The following is a 15,809-nucleotide window of genomic DNA, read 5'->3' as shown; positions in this document are numbered from 1 at the left end:
CAGCTCTAGAAATCATACAGTGTCGTGCTCTCTTATTTGTCAGTGTTTGATTTTGCAAAGGGACACATTTCTGTTTAGCCAAAGCGAGCAGAGATGCCTCATACTTGTGTGAACAGTGCAGATAACTTCTGCTATGTTTGTGGTGAAGTGACTTTTGCATCACAAAAGCGCAGTATTACCACTATGGTTAAGAAAGCCTATCACCTTTATTTTGGCTGCAAAATTGGAGATCAGGACAAGAGGTGGGCCCCACACATATGCTGCAACACTTGTGCAACAAATCTTCACCAGTGGTTGAACAGGAAAAGGAAATCTATGGCTTTTGCAGTGCCAATGATTTGGAGAGAGCCAACAGATCAGACCAGCAATTGTTACTTCTGCATGGTGCCTCCAGTTGGGAAAGGTGTGTCAAAGAAGAAAGAGTGGACTGGCAAGGAAAAGACGGCATGGAAAGCCTTCCAGTTAGTGGCAATAAATTTTCTCAGAAACAACAAGGCAGACAACTACAGGTTGTTGGTGGAAAACCTCAAGGCATACAAAAGCCTTGGTTGAAACATGTCACTAAAGATACATTTTTTGCACTCTCATCTAGATTTTTTCCACCGAACTGCGGAGCAGTGAGCGACGAGCGATTTCACCAGAACATTGCAACAATGGAGAAACGCTATCAGGGCAAATGGAGCCCATCAATGCTTGCAGACTATTGCTGGACCGTGACAAGAGATGCTCCATTTAATGAATACAAGAGACAAGCCAAGAAGCGCCGAGTAGACACTGAATAGGACTAAACTAAACTATGTACATAATAGTTTTTTGCCTTTTGTTTCATAATAAATTCTATTTATATAACCCTTTTGCTGATTTTTAAAGTGTTACATAAACAGGACAGGTGAAATATCATGTAAAGCAACCATAAACACATGAAAAGACCTAGGTTTTCAATTTATGATTAAAACTCTACTATCTACAAAATATACATAGACATAAAATGTAAAAACTTAAATATCTTAGAAACAGTAGCCAGTTTTAATTGTCATATTTGAATTCAGCACATCAAAATACATAATAAATAGCACATTTTATCTCTGAAGCAGACGACTTCTCAAAAATTGTAGACCAGTGTTATTTCTCCTTCTTCATCTACCCTTAACAGTCTAATGCAAGTCAGATCCTTAAAGCTACCTGCAACCTTTGCCTCCCTCTCTCCCCATCCCCTCAAATCAGATCTTTTCACATTTCCACTACTTTCAATAACTTTTCCTCTAACATCTTCTGGCCTAAAATACTACATAGCATTCTGAGCAAAGGACAAGGTCTAACTTCATAGGCATGGTAAGAAACGTGTTCTAACCATTAACCCTTACACTTATTATTCAGATATCAAACCCCACCCCACACCGAAGGGAAACATTCACTTTACTGTTAAAAACAAACAACCCACAACCAACAAAAATCAGAATGGTCACAAAATCCATGAGAAATACTATTTTGAAGACCTCCAACATAATTCTTGTCAGAAGCTACAGGTTACTGAATGCTGTGAGTGGAGGTCAGCTAGACACTTGATAAGCAGGCTCCATTTCTGGGGTGGCATCCTGAAGAGATGTGCAGGGACTGAGAGGCACACCACTTTTTAAGGGCTCAAGTGTAAGTGTAAGTGTGTGTTCGCAAGGGTAGGGCAATATTCTAGAGCTTGGAGGAGTTCCAAACAAGAAACTTGTTCAAATCAGAAATCTTTTAGAAAGATCCCCAACCTATCTGTACAGTACCCACCAAGAAGAATACTCTTCCTGGTAAGCATAAGCACAGGTCCTAGAGAACCATCACACTGAGAAGCAGGATAGGCACAAGATCAACTATTTGCACCGAAGAAAATGAGGATGCAAGAGTGACAGGCAACCCATTTGATCTAAAACTGCAGAAACAGATAGTTAGCAAACACTGAAAGGGAGCTAAGGGCCTTTGAGAGGTCTCCATGGTGCTGCACCATAAGGGACCACACCAAAGGATCATTAAGAGCACTTTGCTGGATAGGGAAATGCAGCGGAGTCCCTGGAAGAGCAAACAAAGTGGGAAAAATCCATCCCCAAAGTACAGGTAAGGAAGAGGTTAACCCCACCAAACAGAAAAGAGTTACTATAAAATGGGAGACCATTTGGCTGGAAGGGAAGCTCCAAACCTGTTCTTACCTGCGGATAAAGCTAAAAAAATAGTCAGATGGCCCAGATTCCTAGAAGGCTGTACTCACGGCTAGGTGGGATAAGGTGAAAGAAGAGGATTTGACTCCTAGGATCTAGTAATGGTACTTTCATGGACGGGGAAGTCTGAATATAGAAATCCAGCTCTTGAGGAGTTCGAGTTAGTCAACATATCTGGCTACATTAGAGTTTCAGCTACACACACATTTTAAGCAAATGCCACAGAAGAAACTGTGCAGCTGGTATCAATTCTGGGAGGAGATGACAAAGTTATTTCTCCTCTGAAGTGGAAGTGTGGAATACCAAAGGAAGGTCTGTAGTCAAGCAATTTCTTTAAAAGCAGAGGTGAGGGGGAAAGAGTGCAGTCAGCAGATCAGGTCCAGGGATCCTCAGCTCCTACTGCTCTTTTCTGCTGATCTGGGTGCTCCATTCTTACCTGGGGGGCTGCCTCACAATCCCCCTCCTCCTCCCCCCCACCCCACACTCCTAGCATATTTAGCTATGCCAGCATAACTAACATATGCCAGGCCTCCGAGAGCAAAAGCAGCTCATCTTACATCCTTGAAAGCAATTCCCTTTTCCCAAGTGAAACTATCAGAATTCCTTGCTCTTGAGATCATAGATTCTAGGACTGGAAGGGACCTCGAGAGGTCATCAAGTTCAGTCCCCTGCCCTCATGGCAGGACCAAATACTGTCTAGACCATCCCTGATAGACATTTATCTAACCTACTCTTAAATATCTCCAGAGATGGAGATGCCACAACCTCCCTAGGCAATTTATTCCAGTGTTTAACCACCCTGACAGTTAGGAACTTTTTCCTAATGTCCAACCTAGACCTCCCTTGCTGCAGTTTAAGCCCATTGCTTCTTGTTCTATCCTTAGAGGCTAAGGTGAACAAGTTTTCTCCCTCCTCCTTATGACACCCTTTTAGATACCTAAAAACTGCTACCATGTCCCCTCTCAGTCTTCTCTTTTCCAAACTAAACAAACCCAGTTCTTTCAGCCTTCCTTCATAGGTCATGTTCTCAAGACCTTTAATCATTCTTGTTGCTCTTCTCTGGACCCTCTCCAATTTTTTCTTGAAATGCGATGCCCAGAACTGAACACAATACTCCAGCTGAGGCCTAACCAGAGCAGAGTAGAGCGGAAGAATGACTTCTTGTGTCTTGCTCCCAACACACTTGTTAAAACATCCCAGAATCAAGTTTGCTTTTTTTTTGCAACAGCATCACACAGTTGACTCATATTTAGCTTGTGGTCCACTATAACCCCTAGTTCCCTTTCTCCTGTACTCCTTCCTAGACAGTCTATTTTGCTTCCTTTGTAGGAAGTTGTACAGAGGGTCTGGACCTTTGCTAATAAGTAATAGTTTGGCAAGAGTAGCTGCTTGGGGGAGCCAAGATGGTGTATGAAAGGTTAAGACTTTGAAAAGTGGCCACTGATCATTGTTAAAGGTTTTCTGTTCCTCAGTGAACCATCTCCTAGAAGATGGAGAATACAGTGTGGGTTGATAGAGAACTTATCTTTGTATCTTCTTAAAAACTGAGGAGAGAATGTAACAATCTAGACAGTCTCTTCCCATTCTGTACGTGTGAAACTGATTGTTCTTTCCTAAGTGGAGCACTTTGCATTTGTCTTTGTTAAACTTCATCCTGTTTACCTCAGACCATTTCTCCAATTTGTCCAGATCATTTTGAATTATGACCCTGTCCTCCAAAGCAGTTGCAATCCCTCCCAGTTTGGTATCATCTGCAAACTTAATCAGCACCTCTCCTACTCCATTGGCATGCTTTTTACATTCTCTCCTCAGTTTTTAGGAAGATACAAAGATAAAAGTTCTCTATCAACCCACACTGTATTCTCCATCTTCTAGGAGATGGTTCACTGAGGAACAGAAAACCTTTAACAATGATCAGTGGCCACTTTTCAAAGTCTTAACCTTTCATACACCATCTTGGCTCCCCCAAGCAGCTACTCTTGCCAAACTATTACTTATTAGCAAAGGTCCAGACCCTCTGTACAACTTCCTACAAAGGAAGCAAAATAGACTGAGGTGGTTATATGTACTACTACTCTAATTGACAGCTCTTTATCCTCTACTTCCTGTGAGGGTATCCATAAATTACACACTGACAAGTTTGTTTAAAATGACAGACATCTCATGCACTTGTATGAAGTATGACATGAAGTCTGCTTTTTGTGGTCAAATTGGCCAGTTTAAAAAACAACATTCATTTTGAGCTCAGAGCAGCCCCTTCTCCTCCATAACTATAAATGCATCTTGTGTCTTCTTGGCATACCTCTGATCTTTGATATTCAGCTAATCTGACCAAACTGGGGTTTGACTCTTCCTCTACACCAGAACTGTACCTCTATGAGTTCTACAAGGCCCAGTTCTTGAGCTTCTCCTCTCCACCACTAGCATTTGCTCCTGTTTATGCCAATATTCCAGTAAATACTCAATGCTTGAGCAAGCACACTCATGTTTGACTCAATCTACTTCAGCTAAGAGATTAACAAAAAAATACTGCTCTTGGACAAGCAGAGCATCCCTCAAGCAAGGCTCCCTTCTTAACTCAGGCCTTCAGTCCACCCCTATGAAACTGCAGTATCATCTTGATCCCAACTCTTCTCTCCAAATTGAAAGAAGTTATTGTATCGAGATCTTTCTAGAATTATTAATTATTATTATTATTATGTGGCTCCTAAAGTCTTGATAGCAAAGTCCAGTTGTGACAGTCTATAGTTAGGGCCCAAATTCACAGTCCATTCTGGTGAATTTCACAGTCATAGGCTTTTAAAAATTTTAAATTTCATTGTTTCAGCTATTTAAATCTGAAATTTCAGGTGTTGTAATTGTAGGGGTCTTGACCCAAAGAGGACTTGTGGGGCTGGGGGAAGGGGATCACAAGGTTATTGTGTGTGTGGGGAGGGGGTGGGGGGGGTGTACAGCTACCTTTACTTCTGCACTGCTGCTGATGGTGGTAGGAGCCCAGCTCTGAAGGCAAAGCAGCTGCCAGCAGCAGCACATAAGTAAGGATGGCATGGTATAGGATATTGCCACGCTTACTTCTAGGCTGCTGCATGCAGAGCTGGGTCCTCAGTCAGTAGCCACCTCTCTGGCCACCCAGCTCTGAAGGCAGCAGCACAAAAGTAAGGGTGGCAATACCGTGACCCCTTTAAAATAACCTTGCGACCCCCCTGCAACTCCCTTTTGGGTCAGGACTCCCAGTTTGAGAAATGCTGGTCTCCCCTGTGAATTCTATATAGTAGTGGATAAAAGCACACAAAAGACCAGATTTCATGGCCAGAGATTCATTTTCATGTCTGAATTTTGTAGAGCCCTAACTATAATATTATGGTCATCACTTTTACAAGACTATGATAAAATTTTGTATCAAGCATGCCATGTGAAAGACCATTTGAAAACTCAATCTGCTGAATATTGTTGTCCTGGTAAAATGTGTGTAGCAACACTGTATCAGAAGTGATTAGATTAGATTATGTTTCACTATTTAGAACATGCTCCAAAGTTAAGACAAGCAGGTCTAAACCACTTTTTCCGAGACAAAGATGCACTAGCACCACAATCAGTATTAAAGAGCAATCACCAACTTATGCAGCCATTTTTCAGCAATGGGAAGGGTATAAACAAAACAAAAAAAAAGTACATTACATCACAGAAACATTTTAAACCTCACATCCACAAGAGACTACGTGTCACTATGACTCAGCAAGGATATTTCTAGCATAAGAAATTAAGTTAAAGGGGGAGCAAGACACTTGACTTCACCTCTTTTCCTCCCATCTCTCTGCTCATGACATCAAACAAACACCTGAAGGACTCTGAACTGTGGGGTGGGGCAGCCCCTGACTGAAAGGAAATCCAGCCTGTGGTAAAAGATACTTGCTTTAAATCTTATTAGTGTGTTAAAAATACAAGTTAAAGTTTAGGAATTATCTTTTTATTTCTTTTGTAACCAATTCTAACTTTTATGCCTTATCACTCGGATTCACTTAAAATATATCTTTCTGTAGTTAAGAAGCTTATTTTATGTTTTATGTAATCCAGTGTATGTTCAGATCAAAATGTTTTGGAAACTCCACTTAAGACAGCAAGGTTGGTGCATAATCATTTTCCTTCATTGAAATGATGGCCTTACTATGAGCTTGTACTATCCAGAAGGGTACTGTGCAGTACAAGACATGCATTTCTGGGGTCCAGGCTGGGACTAAGAACTTGCAGGTGTCACCCCCATACGCAGTTCATGAGTGGCTGGGAGAGTATTCATGTATTCAGCTGGGAGTGATTTTAGATGCTAGTGCCTGTGTATGAGCAGGACCGGAGTGGTGGCTGTTCACACCAGAGTGGTGGCTGTTCACACCAAAGCAGTGTAAAAAGCACTCCAGGCTAGAGAGTTAAGGGGACACCACTGTTTAACAGTCCAGGCTGTACCCTGGGAATGTCACACCAGTTTTAGAGTCAGCATCAATGGTTAGGATTATTGAAAAGACAAGAAAGCACCTTTTTTGGATGTAGATGAAGCATAGGTATAGCAACCACATACAAGTCGCATAGGATTTCATTTAATAGTTGCGTTTACATAGAGAAGTGTTATTTTTAAATTTAGTGCAGAATTACAGTGTTTCACATCACCGCAACATCTATTTAAACAAGAAAGTGACAGGTTCTCAGCTTTATCATCATAAGCAGCTCATATCTATATTTGCTGTCTGAGTACTCACACTAGAGTTTGCTTTGATACTGTGGACAGACAATATATAAACTAAGCATTTAGTTCTCAAACTTGTCTATACTCAGTTTTATTTTTTCCATCCTAATCCTGAGCATCTAATTAATTTTAGTTATAAACTAATGTGAGGCATTCCAAGAGTAAGTTTCACTGAGCTATTTTTCTTAAGGGTCTCCCTTCCACTAAAACCACCATCTTCAGTATAGACAGTTTACAAATGAATACAAGTAAATAGTGTGAGTGAGCCACTAAATAAAGAAATATAATCAACATATTAGCAATGGCTAGACTGAGAAAAAAACTCTCCTCTTTAAGCATTCATATTAACTGGGTAGGCAATATGTCCTATAGCTAACCTACTCAATGTACACGCGAGAAATTGAAGAGATTGAGTTTAATTCTTTGGAACAAATGTTTACCATACTGAGTCAAATATTTAGGCAGATGTTACCATTTCTTTTAGGACAAAGAACCTAGTTGTAGATGATGATGATGATACTCTGACTCAGCAAGCGACTATGTAATTCATTTGCCAAGAGCAGAGATATGGCAAGGAGCCACTCTTACTGTACTGCCACAGACCTTCAATCAACATTGACCCTGTTTTATTTCATCAAGAGGCAGCAATAGCTTTGCAATTTCTCATTCCAGAGGAAGATGGTGATAAGTTAGATGTTTCATTTTCTATTTCCAACCCATTGAGAAGAGAACTTTATCTATTGGTTTATTTTAAGCACAATACATTCTTTCCTGGCTCACTACGCTGATACAAGATTCCAAAAAAGAAATTAAATAATATAGTTGGAAAGCGGTGGGAATTCATAAAGATATGATAACCTCTCATTACCTTCTTTAATGTACAGCTAGCTAAGTTAAAGCAAGTTATCTGCTCATTCATGTACTATATTAAACAATGGCAATTTGTTGACGTTAAGATTATAAAATCTTTCTAGTCAGTTGATGCTGTTCACTTGTCAGTTAAAGCATTTGCCTTGGACATGCTTAACTAGATAGTATGAGCGAAACATTGAGATGGCCATTTGACATTCTATCGCTAAGTGGCCCTTAATTATAGCTAGCTAATACTTGCAGCAGTATTTTAATTATTGTATACAAATATATACAAAATTGTATACAAAAATTATTCTTTGTATAATGGTAGCACTTGCTAATCAATACATAAAGTAGCTAAGAGTCCCTGTCCCAAGCATTCTGTACTCGGACAGAAAAAAGTTTACGCTTTAGGTTATCAAAATCCAGTCCGAAGTCTATACCCACCTCCTCCTCTTCATTTTTTAAACAAATGAAGCAGTTGATTAATTCAGTCTAAATTAGCAACCATATTAATTTTCCCATAGAGGAGAATTTAATGGCCAATACTTACATAGATGAGTCCAGAGTAGTATCGGTCCTTCAAATTATGCAATACAGAGGCTTCATTTAAGCAGGTTAATTCCGCCATATCTTCCACTTTAGAGAACTTGGGGGGATTCATCTTCTGAATATCATCTTTGTTGACCATTGCTTTCTTTCCGTTCTCTGCCAGTTCAACCAACACTTCATCTCCTCTTTCCTCCTTGATGCTGGCTGCCTCAAAGCCATGGCGCTCAGAAGGAATCCATACCAGTTTTTTAGCAGTCCAGTCAGCCTGGGTAGCAGGGTTGTAGATTACAGCCCTATCCACAAAGAGATACCTCTCTGGATCTTCCTGTCCAGACCTCTGCGCCATTGTAAATAGAGGTGTCCACTAGCATTCACCTTGTTAGATGGAGAAAAGGTATGTCAGTCACTGGTACTGTACACAGTTTGCGATTATTTCATAGTTAAACCATTTAACATATAAAAAGAAGTGGCTAATCGGCATATTAAATTGGATACCTAGTAGGGATACTACTTATATAAAGAATCCTGATGCTACTTATCAAGTTAGTAGTTTAAACAAGGTCATACCCTGACTAAAAGGTCCTGCTCTATACAAGTTAAAAATCACATTCATAAATAGAGCAGTAGGGAGACATTTATATAGGAGGGGAATAGTGCAGGGGGTCTCTTTACTGTACATACCAAGTCTGCAAAGCAAGGATGATAATAAAATAAATAATAATAATATCTAGTTTTTGTATAATAATTTTTACCAGTAGATCTGAAAACACTTTAAATTCTTTAGTGTATTTGTCTGCACAACAGCCCTATGATATACACTGATCTGTTTCCTGCAACCTGAAACACCAGATTTAATACGTGTTTGCCCAGAGGTACTGTAAAGAGTACTGAAATAGTAGTCAAAGGAAAGCACCACTTTATTTGTTCTGTGCAGCACATAGCTGGTTCTCAATACATCATCCAAACAAAAATGAGCAGTGAAATCAGATAAGTTAGACTAAAAACACTGATTACAAAGAGAATTTTCCTTGAGAGATAAGAACTTTATATGTTTTGGGTTTTTACACATCATATAGCCACTCGTTGTATTCTTTCTGAAAGCAGATCAGATTTATCATGGTTTTACTTTCCATCAATTCCAGCTGCAAACGGTAGGTGCTATTATGTTTTAAATGTTTCCAACAAACACCTTGTATCATAAAACCTGTGTAAGTATAAAATGTAATAAAAATTGAATACATTTCTTAATCAATTCTCATACAACTGAGAGAAGACAAAATACCAAAATGTCTCAAGTATTTCATTTGATTCCCATCTCTCATCCATTAGACTAGTAAATGTGACCAACAGCCGCAAGGACAGTTGCATCTACACCTCTACCCCGATATAACGTGACCTGATATAACACCAATTTGGATATAACGCGGTAAAGCAGTGCTCTTGGGGGGGGTGGGGCGCGCTGCGCACTCCGGCGGATCAAAGCAAGTTCGATATAACGCGGTTTCACCTATAACACGGTAAGATTTTTAACGTTACATCGAGGTAGAGGTGTATTTGATTAAGAACTCCCAAAATGTACAGTTTGGTTATCTTTAAGCACTTGAGAGTAGGGAGGTTGGGCCTAATGGCTTTTCCCTATCCTTAAAAAAAAAAAAAGAAATCTGAATTTTCACTACATACAAAGCGTTTGGGTCACTATATATCTTGTTTTATTCATCAGAACTATTTCATGGTAAATTTATAACTGTTTTCCAAGCATTTAGAGCATTAATCCATTGAGAAATCTGTAGTTTGGCAATCTAAACATTTGAAAAATCCTGTGTTTGAAGCTAACTGTGTATTCGCCACTTTTTATGCTATAGCATGCATTCAGATGGAAGTCTTACAACTCATCCACCCTCAAGTGAGCATTCAATTAAATACTTAAGTACAATACTAATGTCTACATCTACAGCATGTCAGTTTGATAAACTGTTCAACACAACTAATGCAAAGCAAGCATGAGGTCATTCAACCCACCAGAGGGCTGTGAAGCAATCTGCTCCATTTACTACAGAATGGCTTAATTCTGCATCATCAGATCAAGTATTGATTACAGCAATAACAGCTGAATTTATTGGAAGAAGCTTCTGGGAGAAAAATCCATGGAGAAGAAAAGAAGAGAGTTAGAGGTGACTCCAAATGACTGCAGGAGCTCCATCTGATTCTTTACCTCAGCAAGGAATAACAAATTACTAAACCATTCAGAGTGCTAGTTACTTGTAGAGCCTTCCGTCCAAATCCAAAAAGCTAGTCATCTTTGTAATTCTAGATTATTACTTGATGCTGCAGATATCTTCATATTATAAAACCTAGCTTCCATCCAGTGTGAGGCACTCTCTCACTGTCAAGAAGTCTGACTGGCAAATTGTCTTCCATAAAAATTTATCATTTATAATCTGAATTAGGATCGGTTTCACATGCTTGTTTTTTTAGTGAAAAACTGAGTGGTTTTGGGACTCTATTACCTAGTCAAATTAATACAATAACAAAAAGATTGTTTATTAGTAAAATTAAGGGCTAGAAGTTGAAGCATTAGATTTACTCCCAAAGAGTATATGAACTAGTTCATACTAAGAATCAAATCTGTGTATTAAATATTAAGAGTACAGACCATTAATGGTCATTTTTCATTTTCTGTCCTCAATGCACAGATGTGACCCAGTTACTCAGGACAATGCCAGGTTGCCACAATAAGGATACCCCTACGGAAGCCAGATATATTGTGCTTTGCCTTAATGAGGGCTTTTTGCTAGACAGTATTATTTAGGGGGAAGATAAATTAAAATCCACTTTCATAATTATACCATTTCACCATGCAGAACTCCAGTTCTCACAATTAAGATGCTAGTACATAATCCCACGCATATTACAGTTCTAAATAAAAGGTTAACAAAATAAAAGAGCAAAGAGCACCAGCAGAGGTGGGGAGTGGCATCATTCAGTGGAGCCTTGGCATTTCCAAGGACAGGAATTTGTAAGAAGAACCTCATTCACTACCTAGAGGTACATTATTTTTCATAAATATAATGCTAAAGCCAGCAAGAGTCAATTTCACAGTTCAAGCTACTTTTCTGATTTAAGCATTAATCAAACAATGGCTTCAGAATGAAGTGATAAGGCAGCAGGCTGCAGTTTTTAACTAGCCCGGACACTAAAGGACAAAAGAGCAAGCTCCAGACTTGGACCATTTTCTTTGGGGTTGCGGACAAAACACTCCACCCACTCTATGGCCTCGCATGTTCACAGCATTGCATCTTGCCAATCCCTTGATGTTTGGATCCCATTTAACAGCACTAAGGCCCACTGGCCGCTTCACCCCACCCACCCTCCATCCATCCATGCCCCCCCCCCGCCCAAAAAAAGAGGGAGGAACATGATCTAAGATACGCTCAGACCCACTGGTGCATCACAACGCAAGTATTTCGCCCCACCCGCAGAACGGGACCCCACCCCACCCCCAAAGGGGCCTCCTCAGCCTCAAATCAGACACTGCCATCACCGCAGCCCTCTCCTTTCAGCAGCGACTCCCCCCATGCCTCTGGCAGGCTGGCAAGCCACTAGTCAAGGCTGCAGAAGGGAGGAGATGGGGAAAATGGCCACCTTTGTGTGATCGATACAGACAGGAGCCTCAGCACAGAGGCTCAGGAGAAGGAGCCGAGGGGTGGGGAGAAGAGACCCGCACGGGGGTGCAGCCCCCCCAAACAGGGGCCGGTGAAGGGGGAGGCTGTAGCTCAAGGCAGCTCCGCTCCGGGTAAAGTGGGCTGCAACGATCAAGCAGGGTCTTTGTCTCCCGTGCCACCGCCACCCCCGCCCTGCCGCCCCCTCCCCACAGCGAGCCCAGGCTCAGCCGCACGCCCACCCCGCAGGCGGGAAAGAGCCGGGGGGGGGGGGCGCACCCACCACAGAGCCGGGAGGGCGGTCGGCTGCACGCCCCCCGCTCCCCACATACACCCTCCCCCAGATCCGGGGGGGGCTATACGCGGCGAAGATCAGGGCTGCACCCTGCCTCCCACACTGAGGGGGGCCCACAGACACCCCCACACAGGGGCCGCACCCCCCTCGCCCTACTCCGCCAAGCCCCGAACAATGAGGGGACGGACAGTCCGGCCCCACTAACCGAAGTCCCCTGGCATGGCCCCTCACCTACAGACGCTCCGTATCCCCGGAGCTGGCGCCTCCCGCCCGACTCCTCAGCACACTCCCCACTACACCCCCTCCTCGGGGCTCCTTTAGCGCCACCGCGCGACCCCCTCCCGCTAACCCCCGAACAAGGCCCGCCCACCCACTCTACAGCATCACCCATTGGCTATCTCTCATGTCCATCACAGGAAGCACGTACGGCCATTGGCTCGCTTCGCAACCCATCTCCGGTTAGGGCCATAGCAACCTCCACAAGCTACCATCCAAAACCCGCCTCCTCCCTGGCCCCTCCCCACTGTTCTACCTGCCTATCAAGGCAAAAATTCATACCCAATGGTGGTCTTCACTCCTGTCAGCCACATCGGTGGGCCGCAGAGATCCCACCTAGGCTCCTGGGCAAAAAGCTTGAGAGCAGTGTGGGATGGCACGTGAGAAGGGTTGCAATGCCTGAGGCTGGGAGTGCTCCTGCTACCTTGGGCTGGGGCAAGGAGCTGAGCGCTGTCTGTCTATGGGGGGGGGGGGGGGGGGGGGGGGGCATTAGAAAAACCCCTATCCCCGCCCCCTGCAGGGAACTGCAGGGAACATCCCCAATCCTTCCTCCCCCCCCCCCCCCCGGCATCCCCGCCCCCTGCAGGGAATTGCATGCAACACCGCTTATCCCCGCCCTCTGCAGGGAACTGCAGGGAACATCCCCAATCCTTTCCTCCGCCCATTCCCCCCCCCCCTCAGAGAACTGCATGCAACACCGCTTATCCCCGCCCTCTGCAGGGAACATCCCCAATCCCCCTCCTCCACCGCACGCAGGGAACTGCATGGAACATGCCCTATCCCCGCCCCTGCAGGGAACCACATGGAACACCCCCACCCCCTGCAGGGAAGTGCATGGAACATCCCCAATCCCCCCCGCCTCCGCAAGGAACTTCATGGAACACCCCCCATCCACGCCCCCTGCAGAGATCTGCATGGAACATCCCCTATCCCCATCCCCTCAGGGAACTGCATAGACATCTCCCCCCACCCCCGTCCCTGTCCCTACTCACTGCAGGGAACACCCACTTTCCCCCACCCCCATCCCTTCCCTCTGCATGGAACTGCATGGAACATCCCCAATCCCCTCCCCCTCCCCCGCAGGGAACAGCCTGCATGCAACACCACCTATCTCCCCCTCCCCCTGTAGGGAATTGCATGGAACACCCCCCATCCCCACCCCGTGCAGGGCACTGCATGGAACACCCCCCATCCCCACCCTGTGCCTGGCACTGCAAGCAACACTCCCCATCCCCACCCCCTGCAAGGAACTGCATGCAATATCCTCTATCCCCACTCTGTCAAGAAGTCTGATTGGCAAATTGTCTTCCATATGTATGCCATAACCCCTATCCTCACCCCCTTGCAAGGAGCTGCATGCTATACCCACACTATCCCCGTTCCCTGCAATTACCAGCATACTGTTGCTCCCCCACCAAGGAAATGTATGCAACACTCTCTTCTATCCTCCCCACCCCACAGTGCATAGAACTGCATGCATGAAATCACCACTAGTACATTCATGCACACTAGAGTGACCAGATAGAAAGTGTGAAAAATCGGGACAGGGGATGGGGGTAATAGGCACCTATATAAGAAAAAGTCCTGAATATCGGGACTGTCCCTATAAAATTGGGACATGTGGTCACGCTAATGCACACATCCTGCATGGTAAGTGTGTGCAATGTCCCCAACTTCTCATGTAAATGTATTCAACTTAATCCACTGAAAGACAGATCCATTTGTGATTCACAATTCGGTGTCAGCAACTCTTATCAGGCCTGACAGACTCACTACACATCACACACTGGTGTCATGATATTTATTTAAAAGATGACTGGTAATATATCATTTGAAATGACACACTGGTCTTTGCTGTCACTGTGAAATGTTTATATATAAGAATTTTGTAGATAAAATTATGGATACTCTGATAGACAAAGGAGACAAAAAAGGTATCTTCTGTGTAAAGGGGAAAGAAAATATGATGGCAACAGGAAAGAAGGAAACAGATCAGTTTGCATTTTAGCAAACGCCAGCAGGGAAAGAAACCAGTGTGGAACTTCCTTCACCACCAGACTCCATGTCGCCTTCCTCAGAGCTTGAATGAACTTTACTTTGGGCAGTAACCTTTCACAAAATCCATGTCAAACGTTCACTGGACTAGAAAAGAGAGGGGCAAATAACCCCAAGTTATCTTTCACCAAGAGGACAAAGGAATCCAAACTTTGGCCTTTTTTGGGGGGAGATCCAGACCAGAAGAGTGGTCAACTCTCTTGCTGGAAGGTAGATTGGTAAGGAGACTAACTTGAACAAAGGCTGTAGCTTGTTTTGTTAAGTCAGCCTCTAGGAAGCATTTTTCACTTTTATTTGCTTGTAACCATTTATAACTCTATCCTTTGTACTTCACTTCATTTAAAATCGCCTTCTGTTAATAAACTTGTTTTACTTTTACTCTAAACCAACCCAATGATGTGTTTGATTTAAAGTGAATGGTAACTCCAGTTAATATGGCAAGCTTCTGGGTAGCTTTAAAGGAACAAACTAACCATATTATCTCTCTGAATGGTCCAGGAGGGGGCTGGACATTGCAATGCAGACAGTTTGGGGAAAATTCGGGACTGGGGGGGCATTGGGGTCACCTTGCCAGGTGTGACCAAGGTTGGTGGATGCCAGAGTGTGGTAGTGGTGTGACATACAGGCTGCTGGAATCAGAATTCCTGAGTCAGAGCTGTTTAGCACACAGACACTCCGTGCATGCTTGTATGCTGACTGGACATGTCCAGCCCAGAGACATACAGCAGCAGAGCATTTTGAGGCACTCAACTTTACTGGGCAGGCGGTGGTAGAACCCCTCGCCCATCTGGATTGCACCCCAAAATGTGACACCCTCCCCCATTAAGGTGCACGCAACCTCCACCACCTCAATGCATGTATATGTTTGTACCTCTCCGACACTCTTTAACTCAACACGCATCCTGCACTGCCACTGGTCAAATATTGTGCCCATATTGGGTCAATATGGGTACCATTTGGTCTTCTGCACTAGAGTTCTGGATTAGAGAAGAAGGATTTATTTTACAGATTGATGTCATCTTTATTCTGCAGGTTGCAATAGATTCATAGCCAGAAAGCACCATCATGATCATCTAGTCTGACCTCCTGCATAATGCAGGCCATAGAACTTCCCCAAAATAATTCCTTTTGAATTACAGCATAAATATTAGAAAAACATTCACAATTGACTTTAAATTGCCAGGGTA

The 15,809-nt window shown here is 43.3% G+C and overlaps 1 protein-coding gene across 4 annotated transcripts in view; it reads right to left on the bottom strand.

Moving 5' to 3' along the window:
* The window catches only part of MYH10 (myosin heavy chain 10), a 152,964-nt gene extending 140,032 nt beyond the window's left edge, over positions 1–12,932 (bottom strand). For 3 of the 4 annotated variants that reach the window (XM_054047845.1, XM_054047846.1, XM_054047847.1), the window contains exons 1-2: positions 12,523–12,601; positions 8,339–8,712 (exon numbers count right to left, since the gene is read on the bottom strand). In XM_054047845.1, the coding sequence (XP_053903820.1) occupies positions 8,339–8,683 (345 nt within the window). In that variant the 5' untranslated portion in view covers positions 8,684–8,712; positions 12,523–12,601. Of the gene's footprint in view, positions 1–8,338; positions 8,713–12,522; positions 12,602–12,849 lie in introns of those variants that run through there. The other variant, XM_054047844.1, reaches the window with a different exon arrangement.
* Between the last annotated feature and the right edge of the window lie 2,877 nt (positions 12,933–15,809).

Source organism: Malaclemys terrapin, chromosome 13 (genome assembly GCF_027887155.1).
Source record: "Malaclemys terrapin pileata isolate rMalTer1 chromosome 13, rMalTer1.hap1, whole genome shotgun sequence".
Taxonomy (NCBI): domain Eukaryota; kingdom Metazoa; phylum Chordata; order Testudines; family Emydidae; genus Malaclemys; species Malaclemys terrapin.
Note: the sequence above shows the minus strand (reverse complement) of the source record. Positions and strands in the feature narration are given on the sequence as shown.